General features: G+C 45.0%; 1 protein-coding gene across 1 annotated transcript in view; it reads right to left on the minus strand.

Annotated features, from left to right (window-relative positions):
- tek (TEK tyrosine kinase, endothelial) overlaps nucleotides 1-17,568 on the minus strand; it is a 167,289-nt gene extending 149,721 nt beyond the window's left edge. The window contains exon 1 of the mRNA XM_070886697.1: nucleotides 17,237-17,568. Within this exon, the coding sequence (XP_070742798.1) occupies nucleotides 17,237-17,288 (52 nt within the window). The 5' untranslated portion in view covers nucleotides 17,289-17,568. The remainder of the gene's footprint in view (nucleotides 1-17,236) is intronic.
- Between the last annotated feature and the right edge of the window lie 569 nt (nucleotides 17,569-18,137).

Consider the following 18,137-nt stretch of genomic DNA (forward strand, 5'->3'; position numbering starts at 1 on the left):
TGGACTAGTTTCGAGCGCCTGAGGGCATCAGACAGGAATTTTAGAGTATTTTCTCCCTTATTGACCGTGTGTTTTTTTATCTTTTTTTTGCCTCTCCCAGAAGATAACATAGCTGCAGGAATGATGAGGCGGGGGATGAGGGGGGAAAAAGAGAGAGAGTGGGGGTGGTAACTGTCTAGTCATGATGCTCCAGACATCATGGTGTGAGACAGACTTAATGGAGCAACTAGTCTTTTCGTACCCATCAACACTTAAGGTGTCAGCCATGGCTGAGTGGGTAGCAATATTGCCTTGGAGTCAGAGAGTGTGGGTTCAAGTCCCATTCCAGAGACTTGAGCACAGAAATCTAGGTTGGTACTTCAGTACAGTACAGAGGGAGTGCTGTGTTGTTGGAGATGCCATCTTTTGGATGAAATGTTAAACCGAGGCTCTGTCTGTCCTCTCAGGTGAACGTAAAAGATTCCATAGCAGCATTTTGAAGAAGAGCAGAGGAGTTCTCCTCAGTGTCCTGGTCAATATTTATCCCTCAACCAACATCACTAAAACAGATTATCTGGTAATGATCACAATTCTGTTTATGGGACCTTGCTGTGCATGAATTGGCTGCTGCGTTTCCTGCATCATAACAGTGACTACACTTCAAAAGTATTACATTGGCTGTAAAATGCAGTAGGACATCCTGAGGTTGTAAAAGTCACTATATAAATGCAGGCATTTCTTTCTTCTTTATTTAATAATCAGACTCTTCCTGAACAATCTGTGCGACAATAAATTATTTACAACAGTTTAAAAAAAAAAGAGTTTTATTTAATTGTTCTGTCACTTTACTGACCCACACCATTTTTTTGGAATTAAGACATTGAACAGCTAGGCTATTCAAGCGTTTCTATAATTGCACATAACAACATGTTTTTAATTAAAAAAACAATTTACAAAAATATTGCTGTTGGTAAGTACTAGAGGAAAACATTAACACAAGAACATAAGAAATAGGAGCAGGATTAGGCCATTTGGCCCATCGAGTCTGCTCCGCCATTCAATAAGGTCATGGCTGATCTGATCATGGACTCAGCTCCACTTCCCTGCCCGCTCCCCATAACCCTTTACTCCCTCATTATTCAAAAATCTGTCTATCACCGACTAAATATATTCAATGACCCTGCCTCCACAGCTTTCTCGGGCAGAGAATTCCATAGATTTACAACCCTCTGAGAGAAAAAATTCTTCCTCGTCTCAGTTTTAAATGGGCGGCCCCTTATTCTGAGACTATGTCCCCTAGTTTTAGTTCCCAGTATGAGTAGAAATATCTTTTCTGCATCCACCTTGTTGAGCCCCCTCTTTGGGGTCAAATTTCGGCCTGAGTTGTTCCTATTTTTTTGGAGCAACTAGTTTAGAATGGAATATCTTAGAAATTGCAATTCTCGGCATTTCGTTTGCTCCAGTTCTAGTGAGTTAGAACAGTTTCATTTTAGAACAGATTTTTTTTTTCAAAAGGGGGTGTGACCGGCCACTTACGCCTGTTTTGCAAGTTTAGGCAGCGAAAACTTACTCCAAACTAACTTAGAATGGAGTAAGTGTAGATTTTTGTACGCTCAGAAAAACCTTGCCTACACTTAGAAAATCAGGCGTAGGAAATGAGAGATGGTGGGAGAGGGAGAGACGTTTACAAACATGAAACACATCACTTTTACAAATAAAGAGCCATCATCAATAATAAATGATAACTAAATCAATAAATCAACCAATAAATAAAAGAAAAAAAATTAAAAAATAAAAATAATTTTTTTAAAAAATCAATAAATAAAAAATTAAGTTTCTACTCACCAACTGCAGCACCGGGAGCCCTCCAACAGTGTACTGGGATGGCCCTCGTGCCCCCCCACCCTGCCCCAGTGTCTCTCTCTCTGTCTCTGTGAGTGTCTCTCTCTCTCTCTCTGTCAGTGTCTCTCTCTCTCTATCTGTCAGTGTCTCTCTGTGTTTCTGACAGCGAGGGGTGGGGGGGGAGGGGGGAGAGGAGAGGAGGGAGGGAGTGGAGGGAGGGAGGAGGGGGGGAGGAGAGGAGGGAGGGGGTAGAGGAGAGGAGAGGGAGGGGGGAGGGAGGGAGAGGGGGGGGAGGAGAAGAGAGGAGGGAGACAGGGCGGGGGAGAGGAGGGAGGGGGGCAGGAGAGGAGGGAAGGGTGGGGAGAGAAGGGAGGGGGGGAGGAGAGGAGGGAGGGGGCGGAGGCTGAACGGGCCCGGCCGACGAGAGGAAGCCGGGTTGAAGATTTCGGGCGGGCCCCGCCGAGGAAGTGGAGGGAGGGGGACGGCTGAACGGGAGGGGGTGCGGACTGGACCTGAAGGGGTGGGGGGGGAGTCAGAGCGGACCTGAAGGGGAGGGGGGGTGCGGAGAGAGCCGGAGTGGACCTGAATGGGGGTGGGGGGGGGCGTCAGAGCGTGAACTGAAGCTCAAGACGAGGGAGGTCCAGTCCGATCTTCGCCACCCCAGTGAGCCCATTTGGCCAGCACTAGGGGCGGCGTGCTTCGGGCCCCTCCCACGCAGCCTCGGCGGCCTGAAGCTACTGCACATGCGCACACACTCTAGCGCGCATGTACAGAAGTCCCGGCACTGTTTTCAACGGCAGGACCTGGCTCCGCCCCCCACAGCTTGTGCTGCACTGCACCGAGTCCAAAGCAGGCCTGATCATGGTGGAGAATACCGAGGTAAATATTAGGTGTGTTTTTCGTTCTAGAAAGTCGGCAGACCTCTTGGAGGTGCGTTGTTCTATAGGTCGGTCGAAACTTGGGCCCATTATCTTATATGTTTCGATAAGATCACCTCTCGTTCTTCTGAACTCCACTGTGTATAGGCCCATCCTACTCAACCTATCCTCAAAAGTCAGCTCCCTCATCTCTAGAATCAACCTAGTGAACCTTCTCTGAACAGCCTCCAATGCAAGTATATCCTTCCTCAAATACGGAGACCAAAACTGTACGCAGTACTCTAGGTGTGGCCTCAACAATACCCTGTACAGTTGTAGCAGGACTTCTCGGCTTTTATACTCTATCCCCCTTGCAATAAAGGCCAACATTCCATTTGTCTTCCTGATTACTTGCTGTACCTGCACACTAACTTTGTGTTCATGCACAAGGACCCCCAGGTCCCTCTGTACTGCAACACTTTTCAATTTTTATCCATTTAAATTGTAATTTGCTTTTCTATTTTTTCTGCCAAAGTGGATAACCTCACATTTCCCCACATTATACTCCATCTGACAAATGTTTACCCAATCATTTAGCCTGTCTATATCACTTTGCAGATTTTTTGTGTCCTCCTCACAATTTGCTTTCCCACACATCTATATATCAGCAAACTTGGCTACATTACACTCGGTCCCTTCATCCAAGTCATTAATGTAGATTGTAAATAGTTGAGGACCCAGAACCGATCCCTGCGGCACCCCACTAGTCACGGCTTGCCATCCGGAAATGACCCATTTATCCCGACTCTCTGTTTTCATTAGCCAACCCTCTATCCATGCTAATATATTACCCCCAACCCCATGAATTTTTATCTTGTGCAATAACCTTTTATGTGGCACCTTATCGAATGCCTTCTGGAAATTCAAATGCACCACATCCACTGGTTCCCCCTTATCCACCTTGCTCGGTACATCCTCAAAGAACTCCAGGAGATTTGTCAAACTGATTTCCCTTTCATAAAACTACGCTGACTCTGCTTGATTGAATTATGCTTTTCAAAATGTCCCGCTACTGCTTCCCTAATAATAGACTCCAGCATTTTCTCAGCGACAGATGTCAGGCTAACTGGTCTACAGTTTCCTGCTATTTGTCTGCCTCCTTTTTTAAATAGGGGCATTACATTTGCACTTTTGCAATCCGCTGGGACCTCCCCAGAATCCAGGGCATTTTGGTAGATTACAACCAATGCATCAACTATCTCTGCAGCCACCTCTTTTAAGACCCGAGGATGAAAGCCATCAGGTCCAGAGTACTTGTCCGCCTTTAGTCCCATTATTTTACCGAGTACTACTTCGTTAGTGATAGTGATTGTACTATGTTCTTCCCTCCCTATAGCCCCTTGATTATCCACTATTGGGATGTTTTTAGTGTCTTCTATCGTGAAGACCGATACAAAATATTTGTTCAACGTCTCTGCCATTTCCCTGTTCCCCATTATTAATTCCCCATGCTTTTGATTCCTTCAGTGTAAAAGGCTTTACTTACTTTCATCAGATAAAATGGCACTTTTCAAAATAAAACTACTGTTAGTAATTCCTTTAGAAGCTGAGATTGTTCAGTAAAGGTATGAACACTAAGTGATTAAAATTTATCAAGGGCCATGAATATGATTAGAGAAGTGGTCCATCCCAACTGTCATGTATGTAACCACAATGTAACACTACTGTATTACTGTATACACTCAACCTAGATGCACACCTTGACTACAAGGGGTGAACTTGTGGGAGACACTCCTTACCTGATCATACAGGTATAAAAAGGGAGGTCCGACGCAGGGTCAGCGTCTTTGGAGTCCTGTGAATAAAGAGTTAAGGTCACAGAGTGACCTCGTCCCCAGAATGTGCCTCATGTGGTTTCATACTGTAGAGTAAGAACTTTACATCGGCGACGAGAAACGGGAATTCACGACCCACGAGAATGGTCACCGGTGGCACAGAGGAACGGTACTGTGTTGGGGAAGACTGGGATGATTTTGTCGAGAGGCTTCAGCAAAGCTGCGTTACAAAAGAATGGCTGGGGGATGCAGCGGCCGACAAGCGAAGGGCTCATCTTTTGACCAGCTGCAGACCAAAGACTTACGCGCTCATGAAGGACTTACTAGCACCCGAAAAGCCAGCGGACAAAACCTTTGAAGAACTTAGCAAATTGATCGGGGAGCACCTCAAACTGGCGAGTAGCATACATATGGCCCGACACAGATTCTACACCCACCGCGTCGTGAAGGACAGAGCATACCGGACTTCGTAGCGGACCTCCGGCGTTTGGCCAGCCTCTGTAAGTTCACAGATGCCTGCAGGGGGGAGATGCAAAGGGACTTCTTTATCGAGGGCATCGGTCATGCGGAAATTTTTCGCAAATTAATTGAGACCAGGGATTTGACATTGGAAGCGGCGGCGTTGATAGCTCAATCTTTCATGGCGGGGGAGGAAGAGACGAAAATAATATACGCGCGCAATTCTGCCTCTAACAGGGCGATGGATGAGGGAGTCAACATCATCAATGCGACTCAGAGACTCGCAGGCAGACAGGGGCAGTCCGATACTCCCCAGGCAGCAATAGACCCCAGAGTAGGACTTCAACAGAGACAATGGCAGGCTGAACGGACATTCACGTCATCACAGTGGACAATGCGGCCTGGGATGGGGTCACTGACACCCACTAATAGGGTACTTAAGAGCAGTCAAAGGGACAGTCAGCGCGGAATGCCTGGCCATAGTCCCTTTGTTCCCAACAATGGAAATTTTAACTCATGCTGGAGGTGTGGGGGAAAACACTCAGCTCGATCTTGCAAATTTCAACAGTTTGTCTGCAGGAACTGCAATCTCAGTGGCCATTTAGCTCGAATGTGCAGGAAGTCTGCAACCAGACTACTATATGAGGCAGATGGACCAGAAGAGGGTTCTTTGAAGCAGGATGACTTTTGGGGCAAATCGATGGACGCCAAGGTTCAGCGGGTCTATGTGGCGAATATTCACAGTTCATACACCAAAATGCCACCAATAATGATGAGGGTTTTATTAAACGGTATCCCAGAACGCATGGAGCTGGACACTGGGGCCAGCCAGTCACTCATTGGTGTTCAGCAATTTGAGAAGCTATGGCCACTTAAAGCCAGTAGACCCAAATTAGCACATATCGAGACATAATTACGGACATACACTAAAGAAATCATTCCGGTGCTAGGCAGTGCAATGTTGGCTGTCACCCACAATGGGTTAGTGAATTGGCTGCCGCTCTGGATTGTCCCGGGCAATGGTCCCGCACTGTTGGGGAGGAGCTGGTTAGCCGAGATGAACTGGTTCACGCAATGTCATCTGTGGAGCGAAGTTCGTGCTCACAAGTCCTACAACAATTCGATTCACTATTCCAACCTGGCGTCGGGACTTTCAAAGGCACTAAAGTAGTGATACACATCACCCCGGACGCCAGGCCAGTGCACCACAAAGCCAGAGCGGTGCCGTATGTGATGCGGGAAAAGATCGAGAGCGAATTGGTCCGACTGTTGAGAGAGGACATCATCTCGCCTGTTGAATTCAGCGACTGGGTGAGCCCCATCGTTCCCGTCCTAAAAGCAGATGGCTCTGTCAGGATCTGTAGTGACTACAAGGCCACCATCAATCGGGTGTCCCTACAAGATCAATACCCGCTCCCGAGAGCAGAGGACCTCTTCACCACGCTGGCAGGCGGCAAGCTGTTCACCAAGTTGGACCTCACTTCAGCCTATATGACCCAGTAACTGGCCAACGAATCTAAACTACTGACCACCATCACTATGCACAAGGGACTGTTCGTTTATAACAGGTGCCCATTTGACATTCTATCAGCGTCCGCGATTTTTCAACAAAACATGGAAAGCCTGCTTAAATCCATTCCTGGAACAATCGTATTCCAGAATGACAATTTCATCACGGGTCGAGACACCGAGGAACACCGCCACAACCTGGCGGAGGTGCTACGCCGACTGGACCAGGTAGGCCTGCAACTCAAGAAGTCTAAATGTGTGTTCTTAGCTCCTGAGGTTGAGTTTCTGGGCAGGAGGGTTGCTGCAGATGGGATTCGGCCCACCGAATCCAAAACAGAGGCGATCCAACGAGCAGCCAGGCCCTGCAACACATCGGAGTTGCATTCATTCCTGGGACTGTTGAACTATTTCGGGAACTTTCTGCTGAATTTGAACACGTTGTTGGAGCCGCTACACGTGCTCCTGCGTAAGGGTTGCGATTGGTTTTGGGGGGACTGTCAGGAACGGGCTTTTGATCGGGCGCGAAACCTACTTTGTTCAAACAAGTTGTTGACCCTGTACGACCCCTGTAAAAAAATTGGTTCTGACATATGATGCATCGTCCTATGGGGTTGGGTGCGTGTTGCAGCAGGGCAATGCTGAGGGTCAACTACAACCCGTGGCTTATGCCTCCAGGTCGCTCTCTCAAGCAGAACGGGGATATGGGATGGTCGAGAAGGAGGCACTTGCATGTGTCTATGATGTAAAAAAAATGCATCAGTACCTCTTTGGTAGGAAGTGTGAATTAGAGACGGACAACAAGCCATTAACATCCCTGTTGTCAGACAGCAAGGCTATCAATGCCAACGCATCAGCTCGCATATAGCAATGGGCTCTCATGCTGGCTGCTTATGGCTACTCCATCTGGCACCGGCCCGGCACTGAAAATTGCGTTGATGCGCTCAGCAGGCTTCCACTGGCCACCACTGAGGGGGCAGCGGAGCAAAGCGCCAAGATGGTCATGGCTGTCGATGCCTTTGACAGCGCAGGCTCCCCCATCACAGCCCGCCAGATCAAAACCTGGGCAAACAGAGATCCCCTCCTATCCCTGATTAAGAAATGTGTCCTGACTGGGGATTGGGCGCCCACACACGGAGCATGCCCTGAGGAGGTCAGACCGTTCCACAGATGGATGGATGAACTCTCCATCCAAGCCGACTGCCTACTATGGGGCAGCCGGGTAGTTATGCCCCAGAAGGGCAGGGAGGCATTCATCAGGGAACTCCACAGCGAGCATCTAGGCATTGTGCTGATGAAGGCCATTGCCCGGTCACACGTTTGGTGGCCTGGAATTGATTCAGACCTGGAACACTGTGCTCGCAGATGCACGACGTGTGCCCAGCTGGGTAATGCCCCCAGGGAGGCCCCGCTCAGCCAGTGGCCCTGGCCCACCAGGCCATGGTCACGCATTCATGTTGACTATGCGGGTCCGTTCATGGGAAAGGTGTCCCTTATTGTGGTAAATGCGTACTTGAAATGGATCGAGTGCATCATTCTGAATTCGTGCACATCATCCACCACCGTGGAAAGCCTACGTGCGATCTTTGCAACCCATGGCTTGCCGGACATCCTGGTTAGTGATAATGGCCCATGTTTCACTAGCTACGAATTCCGAGAGTTTATGTCGGGCAATGGCATCAACCATGTTAGGACTGTGACGTTCAAGCCGGCCTCCAATGGCCAGGCGGAATGTGCGGTCCAAATCATTACGCAGGTTTCAAGGACCCTCCCTACAATGCCGCCTATCGCGTCTCCTGCTGGCCTATAGATCCCACCCGCACTTGCTCATGGGGGTCCTGCCCGCAGAGCTACTAATGAAACAGACACTCAAAACTCGGTTGTCCTTCATTCACCCAGTCCTGACCGACATAGTTGAGGGCAAGCGCAAGTCACAAAATGAATACCATGACCGCAATTCGAGGGGGAGATGTATAAACATAAATGATGCTGTATTCGTCCTCAATCACACCATGGGGCCCAAATGGCTTGAGGGCACTGTAATTTACAAAGAGGGGAATAGGGTCATCGGGGTAAAACTCAACAATGGTCAGATATGCCGTAAGCATCTGGACCAAGTAAAAAAAAGGTTCAGCATCGACACGGAGGAACCTGAAGAAGACCATGAGATGGAGCTCACAACACTGCCAGTGAATGAGCAACAAGAGCAATCAGAAGAATGCACAGTCCCTGCGGTCAACTCGGACAGGCCGGAATCACCACAGGTGACAACTCACATCAGTGTCCAACAACCAGAGCCCCAAATGTGGCGCTCCACGAGGGAGTGTAGACCACCTGAAAGACTAAACCTATGATCCCAATAAGACTTTGGCGGGGGGGAGGCGGGGAGGTGATGTCATGTATGTAACTACAATGTAACACCACTGTATACACTCAACCTAGATACACACCTTGACCACAAGGGGTGAACTTGTGGGAGACACTCCTTACCTGATCACACAGGTATAAAAAGGGATGTCCCACGCAGGGTCAGCGTCTTTGGAGTCCAGTGAATAAAGGGTTAAGGTCACAGAGTGACCTTGTCCCCAGAATGTGCCTCGTGTGGTTTCATACTGTACAGTAAGGACTTTACACCAATCTTCAAAAGTTTTATTAAAACTGCCTCTTTGACCGAATTTGGTGGACTTACCGCCGGCTGCCCCCTCTCTGGGCCCGACTCTATCTTTGACGTTACTTTGCCTAGGATCGTATTTGCTGCCCAGAATCCGACCTACTGCGCGCTGTTGCCCAGATTCAGTGTGTAAGGCCCATTTTTTCCGCCGGGCATTTTTTTCCCCATTTTTCCACCCAAAGTACCGTCAGGTTCTTAACGGTCCTTTTGATGGTACATGGGCAAAACTTAGGTTTGACCAAACTCGGGCCCCATATTTCTAAATTTGAATTTACAGCTTTTAGTTCCTTTAAGAACCTAGAAATTACTAGATGAAAAAAGACCAAGGTCCATCTAGTTCACCTTCTACCATCCTGGTAGTTGTATGATAGAACGATAATGGAGTTGTTGACTAATCATAGCAATCACTCTCTATCAATTAATCTACAACAGACCCAGACATGAGGCAAGGAAAATCACCAGTAGTGGAGAGCTTTGGGAGCCATAGATCCAAAGTCACCTGTTCCTCTTGAGCACACTACACTCACGTGACTCAAATTGCTTATATAGGGGGTAAAATCCCGGCCTCGCTGGGTCCGTACGGAATGCGTATGGACCCGGCGAGGCCTCGCTTGACAGATAGATCCTTTGCAGCCCTGCAGAAACGACATTCGCGCGGGAGTGATTGGCTATTTGCCCATCTCTTGCCCTGCGAATGTCCTTGAAACTTTTATGCCTAGTAAAAGCAGGCGCATAGCCTACTTTATCAGCGTAAGAGTTTTAAAACAAATAAAAAATTAATTTAAATACCCATTTTTAGAGTAAAAACCCTGTCCATTAAGGTAAGTTTATTTTAAACCCTATTAAAACACATTAAAAAAAAAATCCCAAAATATATATTTTTTTTTCTAAAACATTTAATTAACTTCAATTTCAATAAATTTTAAATATGTAATGTATTTTTTAATTTATTATGTTGTGTTTCTGTGTTATAGGGTGTTATTCTCATTTGTCCGAGTTCCCATTACGATCAGAGAATACTGCAGAGTGATTGGTGGTGCAGGCCCACGTGACTTCAGCTTTTTCGTGCGTGCGAGGAAGTCCTCTTCCCATAGGCTACACATCGAATCTCGGCCTCCGACCAGAATCGAAAGCACCTCCGGGACCACCAGGTACATTCGTAGAAAAATGTTGGGTTGGAGGCGATCGTCCGAAGGAAGCCTCTGACTGGAATTTTAGGCCCAATATTATATCATAGAATCATAGAATTTTGCAGCACAGAAGGAGGCCCATCCTGTCTGTGCCAACTCATTGAAAGAACTACCCATTCCCCTGCTCTTCCTCAATGGTCCTGCACATTTTTCCTTTTCAAGTATATATCCAATTCCCTTTTGAAAATTACTATTGAATCTGCTTCCACCACCTTTCCAAACCCCATGGCTGTTGCTAACCTTCAACATCTCTCGTTCCTGATCTTGCTTTTTGTAAGGCTTCTGATTTTAGGTTGAAACCTGACACTTGCCCCATGAAAGATGAATTCTAAAATTAGAGTGACATCCACTAAAACCCAGTAAGATCAATGTTGGAATACTGCAGCTCCATAGTGACACTCAGCCACTTTCCCTGTTTCTTGTAGGGAGCACTGCATCTTCACTTCATACCGATGAGCACTATCAATATCACAGAATCATGCAGCACAGGAGATTATTCAGCCCATTGTGCCTGTGCCAGCTTTTTGAAATAACTAACCAATTAATGCTGCTCCCCTGCTCTTTCCCCATAGCCCTGCAGATTTTTCCATTTCAAGTATTTATCCAATTCCCTTTCAAAAGTTACTGTTTCCACCAACCTTTCAGGCAGTGCGTTCCAGATTATTATAACGATTTGCTGCGTAACATAATCTCCCTCCTGCTGCTTTTGCCAATTACGTTAAATCCATGTCTTCTGGTTATTGACCAGATTTCTTCCTATTTACTCTATTGAAAAACTTTGGAATTGTGAAAACCTTTAATAAATCTCCCCTTAACCTTCACTGCTCTAAGGAGAACAATTCCAGCTTCTCCAGCTTCTTCACTTTGAGATGTACTGTGAATCAACTCCATCAACATTATAGTTTACGAGAAAAGGTATCAGCATTTATTATTTACTTGAAAGTATTTTATTTGTCCTTTCCAAGCCTTAGGGCCGAACTTGGTGATTTCCAAGTCCCGCCCAAAAGGCCGCCGATGGCTGCCAAGAGACCGGGCGGCACTTTGGGTGGGAAATTGATGAAAAATAATTTAAAAGTTGGGCCGGCGGCAAACGAGCGATGTACACCATCAAACTGGGCGGGGGCGGGCGGGAGCTCACAATCTCGGCGGCAAAGGCTCTAGCCGCCGAAGTGCCACTGAGGATGGAGTCAGGCCCACGGAGGGTCGAAGACGTTCAAATAAAAATGATTGAAAAAAAAAAATTACCCGGAAGACCTTCAGGGGAACCCATTAAGGTAAGTCGCTGTGAAAAAAAATGTATTAAAAAGTTCACTAACCTTTTTTTTTTCAGTTTTTTAAACTTACCTTGGGGGTTAGACCAGCCTCCTTGCGGCAGTCCTTCCCCCGCACCAATCCGCCGATTCCCACCCGCACCAATCTGGCATCTCGGTGGGGGGGAAGTCACTTGCACCACTTGGCCGTCCGCTGACATCAGCGGGTGGTTCCCGGCAGTTCTCCCCTCCCGCCCACTCCAGCCCAAGTGCAAACTGGCACAGGGCGCAACCTGGAGAGGAATGTCAGCGGATCTCGGCGGCAGTAGGTGGCAGTGGGTGGTAAGGCCATCAATTTCGGCCCCCTGAAGTTTGCTGATTATGACCATCCTGTTTTACTTTTGAATGGAAGGAGCACAGGGGGAAGATTTTTTTCTTTGGCAAATTGGGGCACAGCTGCTGATGATTTTCTTTCCAAGGACAGAAAATCACCAGCAGCTTGTGTTTGGATTTGCAATAACTGCTCTCCCCACCCTGACAAGCTTTAATTTTACGATAATAGCATTGTGATGAAGTGACTGTAGCAAATGAGAACCAATGTGTCAGTTAACAAGACGAATCTGTGAAAAACATTTATAAATCGCTTTTAAATATGAAAAATTATTACATTCTTTAACTTTGCAAGTACCCATTTTGAATACTTATGCACTGATTTCAGTGGTGTATATGACATGATCTCTTTTTAAAGGTAGACTTATCCTTCATAGAAGAACTGTAGAATAAATTAATCTTGCTGGGATGTATATTATGCCGATTTCGTGAATCTATAGAATTGACAGAAATAAATTACAAGTGAAAATGAACACCGGTCATTAATAATAAAGCTGTAGCATCTCTACTAGTGTGAAAGTGCATGACAGCATAATGAATTTACATAGGCAAATTGCAGTTATAAATGTGGACAGGTGAATTTATAATGGTAAAATTCGACAGGTGATGCATGCAGATACAAGGGTTTTGATATAGTTATATTGTAACTAATGAATTAACCTGTCAGTAAAGTTTAAGAATACTGGGGATTTTACTCAATTCTCACATCATCAATAGATGACCTAGATTCAAATATTTTAAAGTGATGATGTTGTAAAGTTTAATGGCTCAGTTCCTCAAACATGCAAGAAGAGCCTGTCAAAAGCTTTGTTATGAGTTACTTTACTGATTTGATGATCACTATCTGTACTTACAATCTTGTTAAGATACAGATCAGCCAAGATCTAATTGAATGGCAGAACAGGCTCGAGGGGCTGAATTACCTCCTCCTGTTCCTATGTTCTTCTTCCACCATTAAGCTGGGAGATCAACGCTGGTTTAGTAGGAAGTGTAGAAGGGCGTACCGTAGAATGATGCACCAAACCTAGTGAAACTACATTGGGCTATCTACACATTAAACAATAAATGCAGTAGGCTAAATACAGAGCTATGCGGTCCCACAATCAATCGATCAGGGCAAATCTGTGTAGCCCTACCACATCCAGCAGAGAATGGTGGTGGACAATCAGGCAACTAACAGGAGAAGCAGGCTTCTTGAACATCTCCATCCTTAACAATGGTAGATCCCTGCACCTGAGAGCAAGGCTGAAGTATGTGCAAATGTCTTCAGTCAATAGTGCAAAGTGGATGATCCCATTCCGCATCCTCCTGAAATCCCGATCATAGATGGTATTGCTTAGTTCACTCCATATGATATTACAAAGGGGTTGAAAACAAAGGCATACAATGTGGCCAAGACTAATGGGAGGACAGAGGATTGGGAAATTTTTAAAAGCCAGCAGAGAACGACTAAAAAAATGATTGAGAGGGAAGATAGATTTTAAAGTAAACTAGCAAGAAATATAAAAACAGATAGTAAGAGTTACTACAGGTACATTGAAAGGAATAGAGTGGCTAAAGTAAATGTTGGTCCCCTGGACGATGAGACTGGGGAATTAATAATGGAGAACAGGGAAATGGCAGAGATGTTGAACAAATATTTTGTATCGGTCTTCACGGTAGAAGACACTAAAAACATCCCAATAGTGGATAATCAAGGGGCTATAGGTAGGGAGGAACTTAATACAATCACTATCACTAATGAAGTAGTACTAGGAAAATAATGGGACTAAAAGCGGACAAGTCCCCTGGACCTGATGGCTTACATCCTAGGATCTTAAGAGAAGTGGATGCATTGGTTGTAATCTACCAGAATTCCCTGGATTCTGGGGCGGTCGCAGCAGATTGGAAAACCGCAAATGTAACGTCCCTATTTAGAAAAGGAGGCAGACAAAAAGCAGGAAACTCTAAACCAGTTAGCCTAACATCTGTTGTTGGGAAAATGCTCGAGACCATTATTAAGGAAGCAGTAGTGGGACATTTGGAAAAGCATGATTCAATTAAGCAGAGTCAGCATGATTTTATGAAAGGGAAATCATGTTTGACAAATCTCCTGGAGTTCTTTGAGGATGTAATGAGCAGGGTGGATAAGGGGGAACCAGTGGATGTGGTGTATTTGGATTTCCAGTAGGCATTCGATAAGATGTCACATAAGAGGTTACTGCACAGGATAAAAGCTCACGGGGTTGGGGGTAATATATTAGCATGGATAGAGGATTGGCTAACTAACAGAAAACAGAGAGTCGGGATAAATGGGTAATTTTCCGGTTGGCAAACAGTGACTAGTGGGGTGCCGCAGGGATCGATGCTGGGTCCTCAATTATTTACAATCTATATTAATGACTTGGATGAAGGGACCGTGTGTAATATAGCCAAGTTTGCTGATGATACAAAGATGAATGGGAAAGCAAATTATAAGGAGGGCACAAAGAACCTGCAAAGGGATATAGACAGGCTAAGTGAGTGGGCAAAAATTTGTCAGATGGAGTATAATGTGGGAAAATGTGAGGTTACCCACTTTGGCAGAAATAATAGAAAAGCAAATTATAATTTAAATGGAGAAAAATTGCAAAGTGCTGCAGTACAGAGAGACCTAGGGTCCTTGTGAATGAAATACAAAAAGTTAGTCTGCAGGTACAGCAAGTAATCAGGAAGGCAAATTTAATGATGGCCTTTATTGCAAGGGGGATAGAGTATAAAAGCAGAGAAGTCCTGCTACAACGGTACAGGGGATTGGTGAGGCCACACCTGGAGTACTGTGTACAGTTTTGGTCTCCATATTTAAGGAAGGATATACTTGCATTTAAGGTTCACTAGGCTGATTCCGGAGATGAGGGGGTTGACTTATGAGGATAGATTGAGTAGGTTGGGCCTATACATATTGGAGTTCAGAAGAATGAGAGGTGATCTTATTGAAACATATAAGATAATGAGGAGTTTCGACAAGGTGTATGCAGAAAGGATATTTCCATTCATAGGGGAAACTAAAACTAGGGGACATAGTCTTAGAATAAGGGGTCGCCCATTTAAAATTGAGATGAGGTGAAATTTCTTCTCTCAGAGGGTTGTAAATCTATGGAATTCTCTGTCCCAGAGAGCTGTGGAGGCTGGGTCAGTGGAGCTGAGTCCATGATCAGATCAGCCATGATCTTATTGAATAGCGGAGCAGGCTTGATAGGCCAAATGGCCTCCTCCTGCTCCTGTTTCTTATGTTATGTTCTTATGTTCTTACTAGATAGAGCAAAGGCTGTAGTGAATAAGACCTGCAATGCAGAACTAGCCACACTGTCCCAGTCAAGCTATTCCAATGCTGCTACAACACTGGCATCTACCCATTAATGTGAAAAATTGCTCAGGAATGTCCTATACACAAAAAGCTGGGCAAATCTAATGTGTCTAAGTACTGTCCTATCAATCATCTTCAGGGTGATAGAAGGAGACATCAACAGTAGCATCAAGGGACACCTAGCTACCAATAACCAGCATGTCAATGCTCAGTTTATGCTCTGTCAGACTTGGTTACAGCCATGATTCTGACATCGACTTAAAAGCTCAATGTCAGAGGATAGCTGCTCTCAAAATCAAGGCAACATTCAACTGAATATGGCACCAAAGTGCCGGGACAAAATTGAGATCAATGGAGGTCAAAGGAAAAAGCAGTCAGTGGTTGGCATCATATCTGACATAAAGGCTGATGGTTATGGTTGTTCAAAGCCAATCAGTGCAACACCAGGACTCAATATTCATCCCCACCTCCACTCTGTATGATCTACAGGATGCACTGCAGCAGCGCATGAAGCTTACTTTGACAGCACCTCCCAGTTCATGACCTCTACCAACGAGAAGAACAACAAGGTCATGGAAACACCATCACCTCCAGGTTCCTCTCCAAATCATACACCATCCTGACTTGGACATTTGATGTTGCTTCATCGTTGCTGGAGCATTATCCTGGAGTTTCCTACCTAACATTATTGTGAGTGCATAAGGACGCAGTGGATCAGGAAGAAGGCCGGCCAACGCTTTCTCAGAGCAATTATGGACGGGCAATTAAAATGTAGCTTTGTCAGCACCACCCACATTCTGAAAACATTTTTTTTTAAACTTACCATGTTGGGAGACTAAAAGACTTCCAAAGCGAGAAATGAAATAAAAGCCAATGTTCAAAATATTTAAGTGGGGATGATGAAGGAAGGCGAAGAAAGAACTTGCATTTATATAGCGCCTTTCACACCCACATGGTATCCCAAAGCGCTTCATAACCAACGGAGTACTTTTAAAATGTAGTCACTGTTGTAGACTAGATCAAAAAGGGAATACACAAACTAGAATTGTCTTGTGTTGATAGCAGCCTTGTCGGAAAAAATAATTCTCAACGGCAGAGATGTAAATGAGTGCAGAAAGTGATCTGATGATTACTTGTAGGGAGCGTCAACTAGACCGAATAAACCGCCAGCACTGGGGACCGTGCGTATTGTCTAAAACTATGTTTATGTATCGGACATGTTATATATCAAAGATAACCGATCTCTGACTTTTTGAAATATTGGCCGAAATAAATACTGGTGTATTTGATAGTTGGGCTGACTAGTGAGTGGTCTATTTAGAGGTATCTTTAAAAACTAAACGTAAATAATAAACCTTGACAATAACAGGAAAGCTGCCACGATTCGCCTATTGCCAGCCGTGAGATTTGCTGAGGTAGTGAAATTGATTGCAAATCTATTAAAACTCATGTAATTATTACTGTAAAACATCCCAAAACACACAATATTTTTCATCAATAAAAGTCTAGCTGAAAATCAGTGGAGAGTTTTATCTTACAACCTTAGGCACCATCTTAACTGCAGAGAAAGGCATCATTTCAACACATTTATTTATATTTTGTAATTAATGCGTCTCATTTCTCTATTTATACAGAAACAAGCAATCGTGGAATTCGATTAACTTTAGAAAGCTATGCTGAGCATGCGTTCCTTTGAACGCGCACATTTTTTAAACAGGATGCGCTTTTAATTAAACTTGTCCTCAGATTTTAAGTTTTATGAAGTGATCATAAACAGCCGGTTCTTCAACACTGAAATTAGATCATCACACTGACCAAACGCAATGAATATCGAGCAAATTGGTTTTCGTTTTTAAAAAAAGTAGTAAAGTGGAGTCTTAAACTTTTTTTTGTCTAAGGACACGATTAGCAGAAGCTGTAAACCAGTCTTACCTGAAATTGACAAGCAGTAAACGTGAATGATCAAAATTCCCAATAATTCCATGTCTCGATCCCCGTAGTGCCCAATCACCGTCACATCGCTATTTTTTCTTTCTGTCCGTTATCCCAAAGGTTATTAACGATTTAGACCGGGGTTTCTTTCTCTCTGTGTCGCGCGATCCTCTTGTAAGCTGTAAGTGAACAACTTAAAATTGACAATTAAACTGATCAGCAAGTTCGCTGATTATTCCCAAATTTGAGTTAGAATAAGGCGGATTCGAGGTTATTCAATGCCAGGGAGTCAGTGGCTGTTCCTTTTTCCTGTTTCCTGTAGGAATGGGAGAGGAATCGGCAGGAGCTGCAGCTCACACAGACATATACTCTGGAATCTTGAAACTATCAACAACACGAGAACTATCAAGAGCAACCAGGAACCCGATTAATAAAATTCGCAAGTGCTGCTGCACAGAACTTGCCATGTGGGGGGAATATGATAAAAGGAAACCAATTGATCACGAGTCAATTTTAAATGGTTAACGCCTGCGCTGAAAGAGCAGATGTCATACACGTTAAACATGTACCCGACTAACGATAAAAAAAAGTTTAACCTAACTTGCAACAGCACTGCCAGTTTTTTTTTTATAATACTTTCATAAATGCTTTACTCTGCCTCCCTGACAGAGAGGTGTGTCTTTTTGTCTTGGTCTTTACTACAATTCTTTAGGTATGTTATATGTCACATGCTTTACCACTGTTGGCTATAACTATTCCACTCCAACCCTTTTTGAAACCAAGCTTGAATGGGGTACTGGGCCCAGGCAGCGGGCAGTCAAGGAGGTCGTTCAGCCCGACTGCCTGCCTCTCTTCTGCGGTTACATCCGAGTCAGGGTGTCCTTGGAGATGGAGCACGATG

Source organism: Pristiophorus japonicus, chromosome 1, assembly GCF_044704955.1.
Source record: "Pristiophorus japonicus isolate sPriJap1 chromosome 1, sPriJap1.hap1, whole genome shotgun sequence".
Taxonomy (NCBI): Eukaryota; Metazoa; Chordata; class Chondrichthyes; family Pristiophoridae; genus Pristiophorus; species Pristiophorus japonicus.